This window comes from Mya arenaria, chromosome 14 (genome assembly GCF_026914265.1).
Source record: "Mya arenaria isolate MELC-2E11 chromosome 14, ASM2691426v1".
Lineage (NCBI taxonomy): Eukaryota > Metazoa > Mollusca > Bivalvia > Myida > Myidae > Mya > Mya arenaria.
The window spans coordinates 2,359,614-2,380,612 of record NC_069135.1 but is presented as its reverse complement, the minus strand read 5'-3'; the positions used below and the strand labels follow the sequence as shown (position 1 = coordinate 2,380,612).

Sequence of the window (20,999 nt, the reverse complement as noted above, 5' to 3'; positions counted from 1 at the left end):
TCGGGACTAACTACAACTTCTACAGTGGTACCGACCACTTCTACTACAGCAACACCGACTACTATCACAACAGCGGCACCGACCACTACTACTACAGTGGCACCGACCACTTCTACTACAGCAGCACCGACCACTTCTATAACAGCTTCAACTACGGCGGCATCAACTACCATTAGCCCATGTGGTGCGATCTGTTCGCTTTTCTCCAAGTGCGAAAATATTAATGGCGATTATCAGTGCATCTGTCAAGCAGGGTACCAAATGATAGACAATTCGTGTTTTGGTAAGTTAAAAAAGTATTCAACAATCAATGTTGTTTTAAGAAAATTATTATTTGTGAATACCTATATTTGTAAACAACTGCTTTGTGCAAGGACCAACAAATAACAACCTCTTAGGGAAGTTCATAGTTCATGCATAGTTACGCCATTCTATTTTCCAGTAATGCTTAGATGAATGTACGCAGTAAATTCACTCAGTTAAGACACATTTAGAACGCTAGTAGGTGACGCAACAGGACCATGACAGCCACTAGCAGATGGCCCTTCTATTTAGTTTGAATACGACATTCAAAATGCACCTATGTTTTATATCGTTTTTTTTTTCTTGCTTTCCGTTTACAAAGACAATTATAATAATTGTAAAGTACAGAATACATTGATACATTCTGCCGTACTATTTTGCTTCAGAAATCACTTTGCTAAACTACTCCAGCAGTACGAAGGTTTCCAGAGCAAATAACTATAGCGACTACTACTTCTTTAATATGGCGGTCCCGATTGACAGTGGTTACGCGTACTCGTTCTATGTAAGTTGTTCATTCCTTCTGATAACTTTGCTACCAAGAAGGTAAACCACAGAGACTCGAATATTCGATCGAACGTTTGGTATTCGAATATCAAAATCGGTATTCGAATATTCGATGTTTTTTGTTTGATATTTTTTAAATCTTTTGACTACAGCTGTGTTATATATTTTCGCTTGTCTTGTTTTTACAACGATATATCCCTAATGCCAGAGGCGTAAACGTGATGACACTATACACGCGTCACAATTATGTTAGTTAGGGACATTTCGTCGGGACTATAAACAGTACCCGTAATTTTAAGAAAATTGGCTATTAGATAAATGACATCAAACAAGTTTGAATTATTTTCGGTAAATTTTAATGACCATGCCAATAAAGGATAAACGGAATCAGCCACCAAAGTGGTATCATATACTCTTTATTTCCACCCGTAAGTGATTTTAAAATTATAGGAATAAACATATATACAACAATACAAACAATCGAACAATACATTTGAAAGGAGTAAAGAAGAAAAGTACAATAGTTTATTTATATTAGCACTTATTTAGAAAAAAGTAGGGATGGAAACCGGATACCAATTCGGTATCCGGATATTCGTATCAAGTATTCGAATACTATCCGGATACTCGTTTTCAAATTGTTTTCATAATAAGTAAATTTCCTATTATATGTCACCCACCTTCTGTTATTTGACATAATTGTCCACTTAATTTATAATTCGTTATATGGCAATTTCACTCTTTCATTCATTCTTTCTCAGTCTTAATAATTTATAATGTTATAATCAAAGCTAAACAACTCATTTTACGTCATAAAACTCATGATGAATACCACATAAACACCTCGCGAATTTGATAGTCACTTCGGCCGAGGTAGTTGCTTGGTTACTGCCACGTGCTTTCGATTTGTTATTTATCAGCAGGTTTCGTGTTAAATGACGCTTTGATTATTTGATAGTCGATTGTAATTTTATTTCATTACATTGGTTGATTTAATGCAATACCTACAATTTCTGCGGTGTTTTTTAATGAAGGAAATAATTGCGGAAAAGAGAAGAAGACAAACAGACGGTCTGATTTTTCATTATTAACATGCGTGTACTTTTTTATTTATCAATAAACTAAACATGTTTACATATCGTATGAAAAATAAAATACACTACACAAAATAAAACGTGAATAAATACTAAATAGGAAATAAATCATTTATATAGTTGATAGTCGTGATACAGGAATAACGATTAATAATTCAAAACACAATTACAAGATGCAAAATGATGGAAATTTGATTGAAAAGTGAAAAGATAAACACATTTGTTTCTGTATTTATTGTTCAGATAGCAATAATTTCTTCATGCATATTAAACAAAAAACACGATTGGTCATTAATAGCTTTGATTGCACGACCCTTATCTTGTGATTGGACGATCAATTCCTACGGATTAATGATCAATCCGTTTAATATCGACTAGTGCAAATAAGTGTCAATTAAGCACAACTGAGATCATAAAACAACACTTGTCATTGTAAACAAGGTCATAGAACTTCACAGGGTGTTGCACAAGGACACAATATCATGCCTTGTGCAAACACCCAATTAGCAGACGATTTGTGACACATACCTGCTTCGCGACAGACACTGTCGATCACCTGAAATATTTCATCTGAAAAGTTTTATAACAATTGCTATGTCTCTGCTAAGCTATTTCAATGAAATTTTAATTCTTAACGAATATTCGAATACCCATTTTGGTATCCGAATGCTTGCGTGATATCCGGATACTCGGATATTCGCTTTCATCCCTAGAAAAAAGCGAGCAAATTTACCAGTTGTTCAAGGTTCTCATTTGGTTCATGGTGAATGTATTTATAGTTCCAAGAAACAAATCAGGTTCAGATAATAGGAATATCTAAACATTTCCCATGCTTCAATATAACGTCCGTGCTATGAAATGTAACCGTATGGGAAAGCGTTTTAGGACATTGTTGTACAATAGATGAGTAAAATATTCAGGGGTGTTTTCGTTTTATTATTTAACGAATTCCCGAGAAGGTTTGGTGTTTCCTTACTTATATTTAGTAGATATCAATCCCAAAACGAGGCTGCGTGTCCTGTAGTGTTCAACCGGGAATTTACAATCATGGCCTTGTTTACAAATACGAATGCTGTGGAATTTAAATTATTTTGGGTTTTTGTTCGTTCAAAATCAATTGCTTTTTGTTGGATTTATTTTCTGTAAATGGAGAATTTCAGAGTCTAATTTTGGGGAAAATCAAGTTCCGTCGCGTGTACCGGTTATTACAATGGCTCCAGCTATTACTGTAGCGAATAATAACAGTAGTTTACTACATTTCTTAAATACTTGTATTCATTTTGGTTATCGAATATTCGATAGAAAGAATTACCGAATATTCAAATATCAATGTTGCCATTCGTTTGCATCCCTACTTTAAATAGTTACCTGTGGCTTCAGTTGGGTAAAATCAGTCTTGACCATGGAAATAAAAAATACAACATTTTATGGGCTGCTTATCACGTCATGGGGCACAATACAACTATTCAAATTCAAGACTAATTTTACCCAACTGAGGCCACAGGCAACTATTTAAAGTAAGCCAAGGGCAGCTGTTGGGATCTGCATCATACTTCCAAGTCTCTGTGGGTAAACATGAAACGTATGAATCAATGGTAGAACTCATTGTGATGAGGACTGGGTCATCCATCCCTGTAAGCCAAGTTGACTCGATATCGTCTCGACATTATACTGCGAATGTTATTAACTTTATACCCTTAATATGTAAATAAAATTCGATAAGATTCTGCTTATGTCTTTAAAATGTCTTCCCATATTTGAATGAATTTTAATTGACTTCCAACATTCTAATCTGAACGTTCTAATTGTCTTACCGCTATGTTTCAACCAGGCGACGAAGTCCGGGTCGCTGGTGCTGACATCCATAAAATCGGAGACGGTGTCGACCGGAAGCCGCCGGCAGCTGACAAACGTTCCCGCTTCCGGCACAGACGTACTACTCAGCGCTGAAGACGTTTGTATCCTCTCGCCATACTGGGCAAACATGAAATACTCAACCGATCCTGTAAGTGATATTACAGGTCATATTGTACATGTTTAATGCTTAAATATTTTGTCACTTATTTTTAAAGCCGTTTTTCGGTGTTTTGTTTTAAAGTCTTAAGTAGGCTTAAACAGTAACGATTTGAAACTTAACAACGACAACTATCAAAGTTCTGTATAATCGGCACAATGAATCCAACATAATTTTATGAAGTTAGCAACTGTGTCGATTTCATAGACGAAACGAAACATAAAACTTTCCGCTTCATTTTAATAAAGAAAATTAGACCCCCCCCCCCCTGTTTTCTTAACCGCCAGGACTCGGGTATCTACGTGCGGGTTCTGCGCTCCTCAACGCCGGCTGACCAGACGGAGCTTGACGACATCAGTACTAGGTTCGAGCAGTACACTGAGTCGGATTTCTCACCAGAGTTCGCTGTCGTTGTCACGTGGAGAAAGATGAAATACTCCTCTCAGGTAAGGCATCCTTCATGTTATGCCAGTATTATGTTACGGCAACACCTACCCGTTGTTTCTGAAGTCGACGTGGGCAGAGCCTGGCAGTCTCCACCCCCTCGTTCTTTTTACTATCCAGCAGTATATATGTATTGCTTAAACACAAAGGTATTGTTTAACTCCACATAGCGACTTGCGGTATAGGTCAGGTCATAATGCAGCCAATGGGCACAGGCAGCCAGAGTAAACTCAAAAGGCTCCACCTATTACAGCAGCATAAGCAACATTTAAACATAAGTTATAGTTATTAATCTAATTAAAAAAGTAAATTAGAACATGTGTCGTTTACAATTTGGTAAAAGAACCAAGTTTTTAAACCTGCTGCTAGAAAACCCCAGCAACCTTAATGTCAAAGACAGTTTTTTATCAATAAATATGTTCATCCATTATTATCTCACGTTTACGTTTTCAGCCGGCGACGTTCCAGGCGGTACTGGCCACAGATTACTTGACCACTTACTACGGCATTATTTATGAGCAAGGCGGCATGCGCTGGCAAGTACCCATGTCCAATGTCCCGGGGGCCAACAACTTCTATGTCGCCAGGGTCGGCCTATATTGCGCCACCGACAACAAGTACACATACGACTACTCTCAGCTTCCATACGCCCAGATTGGCGACAAGCCAAAGATAGAGAGAATAGACACGATGTATCAGGTGTACGATGGATTCTCCACCGACCCCAGTGTTTCATTACAAAAGCGGAAGACGTCCGGTGCTATAACATACTCTGATGGTACTGGGGAAGTTACATTGCCGTCATATGCAGCGCGGGGTATCCACTTTTTCACTCTCGCTCACGTGACGACCCACCCTGTCCTGGAATGCAAGGCGTGGTTGGGCAGCGCGTCGTCCATTGATGACGTCACACTTGCCAAGTATTGCCCGGCGTCCTTCTCACAGATGATTGCCCCGTCTCGTTTCGACAGTCAGACAGTGAATGGATATACTTGCTACTTCATACCGTCTGCTACCGATGGCAACCAGGGGATGCGCTGCTGCTACTCGGCGGCCGGAGTTTTACAGGTCACAGACGATCTGGTGGACGGATCGAACACATACAGGTCTAAAGAATTTTTAAACTTATCTTGTATCACTTGTTCACTGAATTTTATAATGAAGCCAGCCTCACAATAGCGTCTAAAGTTAACCTTACTCGACAATGTAAATAATATGATTGGTTATCATACTGTGAAACTGTACTATTATCATATTTGGTAGAATATCAGTAATCAGGGATTATCCATAAAGTTTGTTTTATGCAAACTATTTAAAACACATCCTTCATTTCTTCATTTGACATATTATTTAATTATTCAGTGCCATTAATTTGAGTTAAAAACTGTTTATACAAAATAACAGAGATACGAGGGTTTACGTTTTAAATGTTGACCCTTTTTTCTTCATTTTTTACAACTGAATCGCAAAATGGCGTGTTAACAACCCCACATGTTAAACCCAATTTCGATTCATATTCTTCAGTTTGTTCCGGGGGCTGGGATCGTCGAACGGTGACTTCGTTGCTGAACAGACCGCCTATACGATGTGTTGTGTGAATGGTGCATCGTTGACAACCGAGGACATCTGTGGAAGCTATCTGGCGCTGCGACCCGTCTGCACGTCCAAACGTTTCGAGGCTGGAGGGGCAGGTAGTGGCTTATTCTATTTTTCCTCATTTAAGAGTACTTATGCTGATGATATAAGGACTAGAAATGAGTCAAATGTTGCATAATATTTTATAAAAATAGACTTATGCACGACCTGGTTTAAACACCAATATATTCTGTTTACAGGGGGTGGCGAAGGAGACCCCCACATCACAACGCTTGACGGCTTCATGTACACATTTAACGGGCACGGAGAGTTTGTGATGATCCGGAGCGACACCGGCTCCTTCGAGCTGCAGGGCCGCTTCCAGCCGGCGACTGTTGATGGCGCGCTCTCGAACGCCACCGTGACCACGTCCGTGGTTGGACAACAGACATCGCCCGCGAGTGATAAAGTGGAATTTCGTATAAATGGTGCCGGCGACGACATAGGTACAGTTGAATGATATTTTCATAAATCACTGATGTAACATGTGAACCATACCGTTGTGATTTTTCATAATTTAGCAAACGAGTGATGCATATTTTGTTAAATATACCAATACCATTAAATATATGCAACCAGTCACCGTATTGCAGAGGTTTACCTAAATGACGTACTCGACACCACGGACCTGTCTACTGGCTCGTCCCAAGGCAACAACATTCTTGTTGAGAAAAACGCCGACACTTATCGAATGATCTTCTTCGCCGGCGTCGCCGTCAACGTCAAACCAACGTCAGGACTGCTGAGCCTTTCTCTCGCATTGACCTCGGACTGGGCGGGAGAAATTAAGGGTAAGTTGTGACGTAAGTCAGTTTGATTTAATTTAGAGTGACTAGCTTTGTTTGTTATAATCCTACCTACGACAATATTAGCTTCGATCCACGTAGTATACCAGAGGTACTTGATCGTTCCTTTGAATGGATACATTGACTTCGATCCCCAGGGGCACATCGAGAAGCACTTTATTGTGCCTTTGGAATAACACCTTAGCTTCCATCCAAGGGTGCAGGACCAGCTATACTTTGACGTATCTCTTGACATACCAACTTGCCTTCGATTCCAAAGTGCACCACTAGAGTCGCTATGTCATGCCCTTTGATATGACACAATTGCCCGTGAACCAAGGGTGCGCTACAAACACACTGTCCCGCATTTTGAAATGCGACCTTGGCGTCGACCCCGGGGTGCACCCCTAGAAACACTTCCTCGTGTCTTTTGGATTGTTACCTTGGCTTCGACTCCAAGGTGCACCCCCCAGAAACACTTTCTTGTGTCTTTTGGATTGTTACCTTGGCTTCGACCCCAGGGTGCACCCCCAGAAACACTTTCTCGTGTCTTTTGGATTGTTACCTTGGCCTCGACCCAAGGGTGCACCCCCAGAAACACTTTCTCGTGTCTTTTGAATTACCTTGGCCTCGACCCCAGGGTGCACCCCCAGAAACACTTTCTCGTGTCTTTTGAATTACCTTGGCCTCGACCCCAGGGTTCACCCCCAGAAACACTTTCTCGTGTCTTTTGAATTACCTTGGCCTCGACCCCAGGGTTCACCCCCAGAAACACTTTCTCGTATCTTTTGGATTGTTACCTTTGACTCATTCACAGAGTTTACCCCCAGAAACACTTTCTCATGATCTTTGAATTGTTACCTTGGCCTCGATCTCAGAGTTCACACACCAAAACACTTTTTCATGACCTTTGAATCGTTACCATGGCCTCGATCTCAGGGTGCACCAAAAGAGACTTTGTCGCCCGTACCAGTATTATTGTTCATAATGAAACAAACTTAACGGGTTTCACTTTAGATTACCACCATTAACTACAATCACATTATATTTGAGTTTTTGTGAAAGTGAAGATTATGACCTTCATGTACCGTTCCACGTCACTGAAGTTATACATGCCATGTATATTTTAATTTTTGTATCTGTTTCCTATTATGAAAATGTGAAAATAATTTAAACTGATTATTGACGATGTTCATGAAGTTGGTGGCTTTTGAGCGTTCATGAGCGTGCTGGTAAAAATTGATTTGCCATACGCACCTTTTAATTAATTATCGATTTTGGGCTATCTTTTCCGTGTTTGAAGCGCGCGAATGACCAGCAAGATAATTATAATGTGTATATACACCCGTATCAATGTTAACGAGTAAATAATTAAACATGATAACGTTTGGTTCCGGTTAAAATGGATACAACACTGCGTGCGCCCGAACATAATGGAGCTATGTTCTAGTTATTTTCTTTTAATTGCTGAAGCTGTTTTTTTTATATTACCCGATGGTTTTAGGAACATGATCATTTTTTTTCTGACGTCAAATTAATTGCTGTTGTTTTTTAAAATGCGTGTTTTACACCATAATCACCTAGCTCCATAATGTACTTGTCAAAGTAATGTTCGCGGAATGAGGTCCACGTCAGCCGACGATGGCATTCCAAGTGACTTAATATTGTAGCAAATCTACTAGATTTTTGGATGGATCTTTCATATCCTGAGATTGCTGTTGATGATTTGTATCCAGATCGCACAGGGCGGTTAAACTGACCATTATCTAGATCCTCAAGGACGGGTTAAACTGACAATTATCTATATCATCCAGGGCGGTTAAACTGACAATTATCTAGACCCTCAAGGACGGGTAAACTTGCCATATCTAGATCATCCAGGACGGGTAAACCGACAATATCTAGATCCTCCAGGACGGGTAAACTGACCATTATCTACATCCTCAAGAACGGTTACACTTACCACTATCTAGATGGATGGGAAAGTTTAACTGACCATTATCCAGATCGACAAGGGCAGTTATACTTATCACTATCTAGATCGCACATGGCGGATAAACTGACCACTTTCTATAATATACATGAAGTATACAATGTTTACTATCTAGATATTCAAGGACGGTCTCACTAACCACTATCTAGATCTTCAAAAGACGGTCACAATAACCACTTTCTAGATTTTCCAGGAAGATTACACTAACCACTATCTAGATTTTCCAGAATGGTGTCACTAACCAATATCTTGATCTTCCAACACGGTCCCACTTACAACCATCTTCATCTTCCAGGACGGTCACACTTAGCAGTATCTAGATATTCCAACACAAACCACTATCTAGATCGTCTAGGACGGTTACACTAACCACTGTCAGGAGTGGATTTTGGTTCTCAGTTTAATATTCAACAAATAAGAAAAGCAAATGGTTTTCAATAAGCCGTGTTTAGTTGGTATACTAATTTCTTTCTCTATACATATTTCAGGGTTAGTGGGCAACTTTGATGGTAACGATACGAACGAGTTTCAACTTCCGGACGGCACGGACCTCGGGGACCCGGCGGGCTTCACAGAGGAGCAGATCTATAACCAATACGGCACAATGTGTGAGTTATCAACGTGTCCAGCTGTAAGGATGGCAAGATGGTCAGCCCAAGCTTAAAACACATCTGTAGGGATGTAACAAAGTTTAAATATATCGTGAAGTTAACATTATGTATGCGTATATATTTTTCATAATGATTTTAAAGAACTGTATTATTTTAGTTTTATTCACGCAGATCCAATCATAATACTAGTACATGTATAAGTTTTCATTTCGGGTCTGATATCCTACAAAATGTTAACGTATCTGGGAAAGCTCACATAAGGTAGTCACATCTAGACATCCCGTATCAATTGCATAAAACCAACGTCTCCCCTCTAACTCAGGGCGAGTGGAAGAGGCTGACTCGCTGTTCCTGTACAAGGCGGGAGAGAGCTACTCGAGCATCAATGACCTGACCTTCACACCCGTCTTCTTCAACCCCGACCTGACAGTGATGTTCCCTAACACCACCGAGCGCCAGACCGCCCAGGACATCTGCTATCAGGTCAGTTTTATTTTGAACTCTCCAGTCTGAATATGTCTAATTGAGCAGGTGTTTTTGCCCTGAAGCAGGTGCCATGTGTACGGTTTCAGATATGGATTGGTGTAGTGGTTTATTGTTAAGGGGTGCCAACCAAAGGACATTAGTCCTACTTTTGCCCTGGAATATTGACTTATTTTTATCTCACTCGATGTCTTCTCCATTTCTAGGCTGGAGGCACGGACCCGAACCCAGCAGAAAACAGCGAGTGTTATTTCGACTTTGCAGTGCTCAAAGACGAGACGCTTGCACAGAACACCGCTAACGCAATCGAGCTAGTGGCCGCCGAACAGGTTCAGTTGGGTGAGCGTCTCTCGATCCAAATAATTGATATTCACGTAACCATTGGCTAATTGCATTGAACTGCTTTGGACATTATATTTCAAGTCGCGTTCCCGTTTAAAACATCAACAACAACAACTTGATAACAGATTAATGTTTTAAGCTCGTTGCTTTAAATACATTTTTTAACTTTGTTTAACTCTTTCTATTACAGCAAAAACCTGTTGTTGTTTTTATTTACAACCGTGTTTTAATGTTCTATCGACTGAAGAATAATTTTAAAACTGACTATTTTTATTCTTTATAGCCAACTTCCCGCCCGTGATAAGTAACGGCGACGCCGCCCTGCAACTGACGGAGGGGGAGACTTCATTGACATTGATAACATTAAACGCTACTGACGCAAACGGCGACACCATCACGTTCACCGTTATGTCCGGCAGCGTCAACGGCCTGTCTGTGGATGCCTCTTCCGGTGAGGCGACGCTAGCGTCTGTCCCCGATACATACCCGTTCGACGTAATGGTTGAAGCCACCGACGGACAGTCTTCTACAATTTGGAAACCAATAATCAAATATTGCGCCTGCCAGGTATATGACCGTTGTTTAACGTCTGTGTAGAGCCATTATAAAAAAGTACAAAATAGTTTACGTCAAAAAAAGGTATTTGCAATCCACCCACCCCTCACTTCCCCCAGCCATAAATACAGTATAACCTTTTACCTGAAACATGTCTTAAAACGTGGCTTGACTGTTTTAGAACTCCGGCACGTGCGAGTTTGCTGTCTCTGTCACGGAAGCGTTCACTGTGGTCCCGTGCACGTGCACAGCGGCCTGGGAGGGAGACTTCTGTGAAGTCGATAAGGACGGTTGCGCCGACAACCCTTGTTACACAGGTAACACTTCTGATTTATGCCAAGTTTGGAGCGTCTCGTAACGCCCATTATTGCATTTTTGAAATTTCACCAAATGACCAAGCCAGTTTTTACTTTTTAAAGTTACCTTGTTGACCAAATGTTTGTTACAGTATTAAAGGGTATTTACTACGAAAACGGTTTTATTTTGTCGTGCTGTAGGCTTACACTAAGCTTTCATGAGAACTATGCTCCTATCCCTGCACAGGTGTGGCGTGTTCAGACGTTCCGGCGAGTCAAATACAGAGCAAACCTGCTGGGTTCCAGTGTGACGCCTGTCCCCTCGGGCTGCAGGGGGACGGTCAGGACTGCCAGGGTAGGTGGACGGGGTTTGGATGTAAACGCTGGATAAGGGTTGGGGCGGCGGAGTGTGGTAGAAGTATATAAGTACATCATTTCTGACAGTTATACCTAATTACTAGTCATATCGGGCTAAACCATTGATCTACCAGAGAACATTTTTCATGAAATCAGTAGTACTATTAACCGAGTCGGAGAGCGAAAATATATTTCACACAATTTTATACTTGTAATTGATATAAAGTCATTTGGCATGTTTACAAATCCATTGACCGCACCCTGCTCCTGTATTGTAGACGTAGATGAATGCCTGCAGGAGCCGGCCGTGTGTGGCCAGTTGTGTACGAACGAGGTGGGCGGTCACACGTGCTCATGTCATCCCGGATACAACCTACAGCCTGACCTTTTCACCTGCGCAGGTAACCATAAAAAGCGTGTACTAGTATATTAAATATATACATATATATCAGTTTGGCATTACTACTCTGTGAATTATCATGCTGCGTGTACAATTTGATGAAGTATATCCAGTGTAAAAATGTCTAAACAGATCAATGAATGAGTTTTCGTAATTTATATTGGCACAAATAACTATGAAACACCCAAATATTTGTTTCCTTAGTAACATAATTCCAATCGTTTTACAGACATTGGCGAGTGTGTTCGCGGGACGGACGACTGTGACGCAGTCGCTACCTGCACCAACACAGCCGGAAGTTTCACGTGCACATGCCCGAACGGATACACGGACATCGGGTCTGGAAAATCAGGGGACTGTCAGGGTGCGTGGGCAGAGTTGTTGCTTTTTTAAATTAAAACCTTTTGGTATTATCATTGTAGAAGACAACAATCCGTCACCATTTACTTTGTTATTGTTAAGAAACTCGATTCCCAGTTTGCTAGTAAAAGACAAGTAACAGTTACTGAGCTTTTGTTCGGAGATAAGCTTATGCAAAGTTATCAAGGAAAACGGTGTGAATTTAGTAATGGAATCATTTTGGGGTATTTTCTTTTTCAGACATTGACGAGTGCACAGCTGCAACTGCCACGTGCCAAGATAACAGCGCATGTGCGAACACGGTGGGGTCGTACACATGCCCGTGCATTTCCGGCTACCAGTTCAACTCCGTCACCAGCTCTTGCGACAGTAAGTGTGGAATATTTGGATGGGACAGGCTTTCAACATTATTTCTTGGAGCTATTATTGTTGTTGTGAGGTAACTTCAGGCTACAACTTTGTAACGCGTGACCACAACTTAGTAATGTGTTGCCACAACTTAGTAACTTTTGGTCACAACTTAGTAACGTTTGGCGACAACACAGTAACTTCTGGCCACGACTCTGAAAAGTCTGGCCGCAACTAATAAAGTGTTGCGGATGTCAGCGCCGTACATCTCTTTTCGAGATCGAGTGGCTAATGTATCAGTGTGTGTACACCACGTGATAAATTGCGTCACAAATGCTACATCGGAAGGCAATATTTAGCGTCGAATGAAGACTTTAAACAAAGATAACTTCACTATTTCTTCACCATTTTAAATAAAACGCAGTCTACGCCGCTTACGGAGCCACGCCTTCGGTCTTTTACCAGAGTTTGAATGAGAGTTTCGTTTCTTTAAACACATCGACAAACCTTTGTACAACACGGGCGTCTGACGGAACACTGTCAAAACATTTTTTTGAAAACAAGTTTGTCGAAGTGTTTGATGAAACTAATCACTTATCAAACTCCGGTAATAAAACGAAGGCGGGGCTTGTTAAGCGGCATAGACTGCCCTTTGTTTTATCTAAAATGTAGTAAAAGAAAAGGTTTCTCTGATATAAGGCTTCATTTTAAGCAAAATATTGCCTTCCGACGTAGCATATATTACGCAATTTATCACGTGGTATATACACACACTTTGTATGCTGGGTATAAATGTGGGACTAAACACCGATTTGTAACAGGAAACTGACTGGATGTTTTTACGTTTACGTGTTCCCGAGAAGAAATACATTATTTAATCCTAACATTACCCGCATAAATAGCAATAAAACTATATATAAATAAGCAATATAATTTATGATTCCTAGGTTATTGACAAATTGATCTAGTTGTGCTTCACAACGTGCCCTGGGACAAAGCTTGTATAGGAATAATATGAACGAAGCAGTTGAACAATCAGGGTAAACATTAAGACATAAACAGACATACCAATCATATCCTCCTACGATCAATCTTTGAACTACAATAAAACAAGTATAAAGGACGTGTACACGTCATTCAAGATCATTTAACAGGAAACAGTTGCCAATCACTAATGCATACAAAGACGACTGATAAAAGGATGATTTTTTTCACCGATCGACAAACAACAATACACATACTAGTATCTGTTAATTCATAAACAAAACTTACATGTGAACCTCTTCACCCTCTTGCAGACATAGACGATTGTAAGCTGTCCAGCGACTGTGACCAGGTGTGTGTAGATGGAGTGAACACGTTCACCTGCTCGTGTAACTCGGGCTTCGTGCTCAACGCAGACGGCAGGACATGTGACCGTAAGTTTGGGAGCCCTGCACGTATTTGTTTATAGTTTAGCAATAGAAATTTTAAAGCTAGCTTTATCATGTTAACCTGCTACATAGTACATACTTGTGATTTTTGAGGATTTTAACTATCTCAATATTTTTTTCTATATCGTATTGTTAAAGACTACAATGGTTCGTTGGAGCTTTTTTACCAAAGCAAATTACTTACAAACACGCCATATAAATTGTTTTCGTTTCCAGCATCGACTGTGTGTGACAGCACTCAGCTGGCCACGTGTAACGGCGGGAATACGTCCATAGCCACGTGCGCGGTAGACGGCGGGGAGGTCGTCTGTATATGTGACCCCGGCTACGCCCTGGACGCCGACAAGAACTGTACAGGTGAGTAGCTCTACGCATGTTTTATACCAAAATAAAGCTTATTGGTGTTTATTATTTATAAAGGTAAAATGAAACATGTTAACGTGAAGATCAGAATGGACGAACGCCATCTACATATTAATAACAAGTAACAAATGAAACAGCAAAAAACGAAATCAAACGCTCATGAACTAAAAGGATATTAATAATTGTAATAAGTTACGAGTTTCATTGTAAAAAAAAAGTATGTATCATTATCTGCTCCTGCTCACAGATGTGAACGAGTGTGCGACTGGCACAGACGCGTGCTCCCAGGCCTCCTGCACGAACACAGTGGGTGGATACACTTGCTCGTGTAACCAAGGCTACGCCTTCCAGGCAGGCTCCGACAAAGTTTGCATAGGTATGGTATGCTCTCATATAATGATCCTGGGTCTGTGCACGAAGTGGTATTTATATATTGTACACTTTTAGGGTTATAGAGGCGACCGCAAGCCGGTTGAACTTGTATTGTATGGAGCAAAAAATACAAGAAACATACTGCGTTTATTGATAATGGGCATTTATTCAAAATGCCATAAAATCAATTCAAAGTCAACAAGAATAAGTTGACAAGTGTATTGAATGTATTGAATCAACCGTCTTGCCTTGTTTCCAGACATTGATGAATGCGGCACTGATGTGGACCTGTGCGAGGCCTCCGCCACGTGTGTCAACAACGCCGGAAGTTACGCCTGTAGATGCGCCGAAGGATATGTGCTCAAGTCGAATGGCCTCGGCTGTGAAGGTATAAGATTTCGTACCTGAATACGTCTGTTCCGAATACGTACCCGAACAGAAGCTATGGTGGTTGTGTCCGCCTGACACCCTAAAAAACGTAATTTAAAACAAACCCAACTCCATCGGTACTTTCTTTTATGGTCGAACACAATACACAGTTCCACTGCTTAATACATAAGTTTTCAGGATTGTATAAAAAAGTGTGGAATGTGTGACGAAATAAAATTGACGGTAATAACATTTCACATTTCTACACATTTTCGTTTTGTGCTAATTGTAGATAATGACGAGTGTGCTACGGTTTCTACAAACGACTGTGACTCCAGCCATGGCACGTGCACCAATACGGCCGGGAGTTACTCGTGCTCGTGTACGAGTGGTTACACCGGAGACGGTTACACGTGCGTCGGTAGGTGACACCATTTAAACTGATAAAACGTACGTTCGGTGCATTTACTTCTTCAACTAGACTTGTTCAGATGTACTCTCTTACATTCGTACATGTGTTTTTCCATCTGCATTTGAACTAAAACTAGTATTTTTCTGCATCCATGATATTCACAGATCTGAACGAATGTAACGAGGCAGATCGGGGTGGATGTGCGCAGGGCTGCTCCAACACAATCGGCGGCCACTCGTGTTTCTGCGGCCAGGGCTACACGCTCAACGCCGACGGACTTGCTTGTAACGGTATGCAGCTTTCTCTTATTGACATTTAGAAAAGGCATGAAATAACTTTTCTCAAAAAAACTTATGTAACATTGACATTGACAACATGCCATAGAACAGCTTAACGTTTTATCTTGAAAACCATGCAACGCTCCACCAGCTTTGGTTAAGCTTAAACTGTTACTCCTTCAGATATTGACGAGTGTTTATCCTCCAGTACCAACAACTGCTACAACAACAGCTACTGCAGCAACACCGGGGGTAGTTACACGTGCACATGCCCCACTGACTTCGTACTCAAGGCCGACGGTGTCACGTGCCAGTGTAAGTGTAGTTAGGAATTTTAGCAAAACTATACCCCCCCCCCCCGGTTGGGTAAAGCATTGATAGACGCATTATGTTAACTAGTTATTAACTTACCTTCTATACAACTATACGGAGATATGGTCAGATGAGGTTAATACATCTGACTCCCATTTGTTTTCAAACAAAATAGAACTTTCTTCACTGAAAACATATTACGACGAATTTGTGTTCGCTCTTTTTAGCCATCAACCAGTGTTCCTCGGACAACACGTGCGAGTACACGTGTAATCGGATTAATGATGTAGATACGTGCACGTGTCAAAATGGCTACCAGCTCAACCAGGACGGATCCACGTGCTCAGGTGCGTCCGCAATGCTGGAACATTTTTAAAAACAACTGTGTAAACAAGTGTTTACGAAAAATGGTCGGCGTTTTTTTTTATTTTAACACAAACTATGTCTTCAAAGGCGTTTCTACATTACATTTTGATTTGCTGAAGACGTCCGTATAATATTTTTCAGCCGTTCTAAAAAGATTATAACAGTTTGATACAGAAATGTATCACATGCATGCATTATATTTCTCGAAAAGCGGTGTCATGTATAAGATGCATAATATATGTATATATCCCCGCAGATATTAACGAGTGTGACGCGGCAGGTTCCACGTTATGCCTGGATATAAACAACGTGGTCTGTCAGAACACAGAGGGCGGGTACACATGCGTCTGCAAGGACGCGTTCTATACACAACTCGAGCCCGACAGATGCGTCAGTAAGTAGCAGCAGAACTGTTTAGCCATGGGAATAAATATACTTTTGTTTTTCGACACTTGCTGAATGTTCGGTTATATCTTTATGACGAAGGTAGCCGGTCAATACTTGTGAATTAAAACTCATTTTATTCTTCCAACATTTATAAAAATAGTCGTCAAATAATAAAAAATGTGTTAAATTGTGTCTAGTTGAGCAAACTCTTTACCTTTGCCTATCCTCCACCTTGAAGATAAAGATGAGTGTCTCACCAACCCGTGTTCGGCGACCAGTGTGTGTGAGGACCTTGTTGGAGACCCGGGGTACCGTTGTGACTGTATGACCGGCTATACGAACGTCGACGGCACATGTACAGGTAGGGCCACAAGGTTAAAAAACGTCCACCTAGGGACCGGGGTACAGTTGTAACTGTATGCGCGGCTATATGGACGTCGGCGGCACATGTACAGGTAGAGTCGCAAAGTTATAAACCGTCCACCTAGGGACACGTGTACCTTTGTAACTGTATGAGCGGCTATACGGACGTCGACGGCACATGTACAGGTAGGGCCACAAGGTTAAAAACCGTCCATCTTGGGACACGTGTACCTTTGTAGCTGTATGAGCGGCTATACGGACGTCGGCGGCACATGTACAGGTAGGGCCACAAGGTTAAAAAGCGTCCACCTAGGGACACATGTACCTTTGTAGCTGTATGAGCGGCTATACGGACGTCGACGGCACATGTACAGGTAGGGCCATAAGGTTATAAACCGTCCACCTAGGGACCCGTGTACCTTTGTAGCTGTATGAGCGGCTATACGGACGTCGACGGCACATGTACAGGTAGGGCCACAAGGTTAAAAACCGTCCACCTAGGGACACGTGTACCTTTGTAGCTGTATGAGCGGCTATACGGACGTCGACGGCACATGTACAGGTAGGGCCACAAGGTTAAAAACCGTCCACCTAGGGACACATGTACCTTTGTAGCTGTATGAGCGGCTATACGGACGTCGGCGGCACATGTACAGGTAGGGCCACAAGGTTATTAACCGTCCACCGAGGGACACATGTACCTTTGTAGCTGTATGAGCGGCTATACGGACGTCGACGGCACATGTACAGGTAGGGCCATAAGGTTATGAACCGTCCACCTAGGGACACGTGTACCTTTGTAGCTGTATGAGCGGCTATACGGACGTCGACGGCACATGTACAGACCTAGCGACACGTGTACCTTTGTAGCTGTATGAGCGGCTATACGGACGTCGGCGGCACATGTACAGGTAGGGCCACAAGGTTAAAAACCGTCCACCTAGGGACACGTGTACCTTTGTAGCTGTATGAGCGGCTATACGGACGTCGGCGGCACATGTACAGGTAGGGCCACAAGGTTATTAACCGTCCACCGAGGGACACATGTACCTTTGTAGCTGTATGAGCGGCTATACGGACGTCGACGGCACATGTACAGGTAGGGCCATAAGGTTATGAACCGTCCACCTAGGGACACGTGTACCTTTGTAGCTGTATGAGCGGCTATACGGACGTCGACGGCACATGTACAGACCTAGCGACACGTGTACCTTTGTAGCTGTATGAGCGGCTATACGGACGTCGGCGGCACATGTACAGGTAGGGCCACAAGGTTAAAAAGCGTCCACCTAGGGACACGTGTACCTTTGTGGCTGTATGAGCGGCTATACGGACGTCGACGGCACATGTACAGGTAGGGCCACAAGGTTATGAACTGTCCACCGAGGGACACGTGTACCTTTGTAGCTGTATGAGCGGCTATACGGACGTCGACGGCACATGTACAGGTAGGGCCACAAGGTTATGAACTGTCCACCGAGGGACACGTGTACCTTTGTAGCTGTATGAGCGGCTATACGGACGTCGACGGCACATGTACAGGTAGGGCCACAAGGTTAAAAACCGTCCACCTAGGGACCCGTGTACCTTTGTAGCTGTATGAGCGGCTATACGGACGTCGGCGGCACATGAACAGGTGGGGGCACAAGGTTATAAACCGTCCACCTAGGGACCGGAGTCCAGTTGTAACTGTATGAGCGGCTATATGCACGTCATCGGCAGATGTACATTTAGGGCCACAAGGTTATAAACCGTCCACCTAGGGACCAGAGTTCAGTTGTAACTGTATGCGCTGCTATACGCACGTCATCGACACATGTACATTTAGGGCCACAAGGTTATAAACCGTCCACCTAGGGACCAGAGATCAGTTGTAACTGTATGCGCTGCTATACGCACGTCAGCGGCGGCACATGTACAGGTAGGGCCACAATGTTATAAACCGTCAACCTAGGGACTTGAGTTACCTTTGTAGCTGTATGAGCGGCTATACGCAGTTACGCACGTCAGCGGCACATGAACAGGTATGGCCACAAGGTTATAAACCGTCCACATAGAGACAGGGGTACAGTTGTAACTGTATGAGCGGCTATATGGACGTCAGCGGCACATATACAGGTAGGGCCACAATGTTATAAACCGTCCACCTAGGGACACGTGTTACCTTTGTAACTTTATGAGCGGCTATACAGACGTCGTCGGCACTTATACAGGATATCCTGTTATAAACCGTCCGTGAAGGTACCCGGGTTACCGTTGTGACGGTAGAGCAGGCTATCGGGACGTCGGTGGTTCATGTTCAGTTAGGGTCGATATGGAAGTCGTTTGTACATGTACAGGTATGGATATCCTGTTATCAACCGTTCACGTAGGTAACAAGGGTTAACGTTATAACTGTATGGTCGGCTTTCGGACATCGTTGATTCTGGTAGGAAAGTTGAGCTTCGAATCCATTTGCACAAATTGTTTCTTTGCTTTACCATCTTTGAAATACGACCGTCTGGTCGTTGGACGTTATAGGTTCCAACATTTGTATCTTGATTTTTGAGTGAAACGCTTTGATTAATATTATGTCCGATTTCTTCACTGCCTAATATATGATTACTCATTGATAAATCATTGACCATATATTTGCTGGACGGATTTATCAGTAACCCTTTAATGATGTAATTGAACAAAGGCCCAGTGTGTTTGCAAACTATTTTTAAACAAAAATGCGTTTGAAACTACAACGAATCGTTGGAAGTGTGCGAATAAACAGTGATTTGCAAATCAATAGTTAATAAATTATGTAAAGAACTCGGATTTAAACTGCTTTGTTGATTACAGATATAAACGAGTGTACGGCGGGCACGCACATGTGTCACGCAACCCTCGCTACTTGCACAAATACGGAAGGAGATTACACGTGTGCATGCAACTCCGGTTACCAGGGTAACGGTGTCACGTGTACGGAGGTTGACGAGTGCGCGCTCGGGACGCACGAGTGTGACCAGATCGTTGGATCGTGCGCGAATACCCCAGGCAGCTATACCTGCTCGTGTGATGGGGGATACGCCCTAGGGAACGACCTAACGTCGTGTATAGGTAGGATGTGACGTCACATCTTCGTTTTATCAGCAATCCTAGTCCGAACTCTTGTATAATTATCAACATCTCATCACGTATGCTGTTTCTAGCTTACAATCACAATGACCATCATAATGCTGGTAGCGTTTCTTATCTCAACTGAATTAAACATTAATGACTTAAGCTGACTGAACCATCGAAACGTAATGTACAGAGCGATTGCTCATGTCAACTATTGTTTAAGATTGTCTGCGCAATGCAAGCAAGTTTGCACCCTTTGATGATATTCCATATGTTAAATAACCGTGACAAGTACGCTGACTCGACACGTTGGTGTTGTTGTTTCAGATGTGGACGAGTGCTCGGGCAGCGGTCACGGATGCGAGTACACGTGCACCAACACAGTGGGCAGTTACACGTGCAGCTGTCCTTCTGGTTACAGACTTGACGCCGACCAGCGGACATGTATAGGTGAGTCTCTCGGTGACCGTCGTTAAAATAATCTTATGTTAAACAGTGTGGGAGTGCATACAGTACGGCGAACGTATTTCTTGTTTAAGGATTTAGTCGAAGAGGCGTATGAGTCCATCTAAATAGTATGTCGGCGTTTATGGTTGTGCTCAGAAATATTTCCGAAGCAAAGAAACATTGTAAGGTTCCATATTAGATTCACAATACACATAATTCATAAATTAGTTTCAAGAACAAGTTGACAATAAAAATGGAGTTCATGGCGTTCAGCGATCTC

The 20,999-nt window shown here is 42.2% G+C and overlaps 1 protein-coding gene across 1 annotated transcript; it reads left to right on the top strand.

Annotated features, from left to right (window-relative positions):
- The first annotated feature begins 3,496 nt into the window (after positions 1 to 3,496).
- LOC128217437 (mucin-like protein) lies at positions 3,497 to 20,280 on the top strand. The gene is made up of 27 exons (XM_052924589.1): positions 3,497 to 3,538; positions 3,736 to 3,909; positions 4,206 to 4,364; positions 4,816 to 5,468; positions 5,887 to 6,053; positions 6,198 to 6,443; positions 6,591 to 6,788; positions 9,264 to 9,383; positions 9,709 to 9,869; positions 10,076 to 10,208; positions 10,495 to 10,778; positions 10,948 to 11,083; positions 11,310 to 11,417; positions 11,698 to 11,820; positions 12,049 to 12,183; positions 12,420 to 12,548; positions 13,826 to 13,945; positions 14,177 to 14,317; positions 14,571 to 14,699; positions 14,955 to 15,083; positions 15,357 to 15,485; positions 15,641 to 15,766; positions 15,938 to 16,069; positions 16,294 to 16,413; positions 16,689 to 16,826; positions 17,058 to 17,180; positions 20,012 to 20,280. The coding sequence occupies exons 1-27, from the start codon at positions 3,497 to 3,499 to the stop codon at positions 20,278 to 20,280; spliced, it is 4,524 nt and encodes a 1,507-aa protein (XP_052780549.1).
- Positions 20,281 to 20,999: the final 719 nt, after the last annotated feature.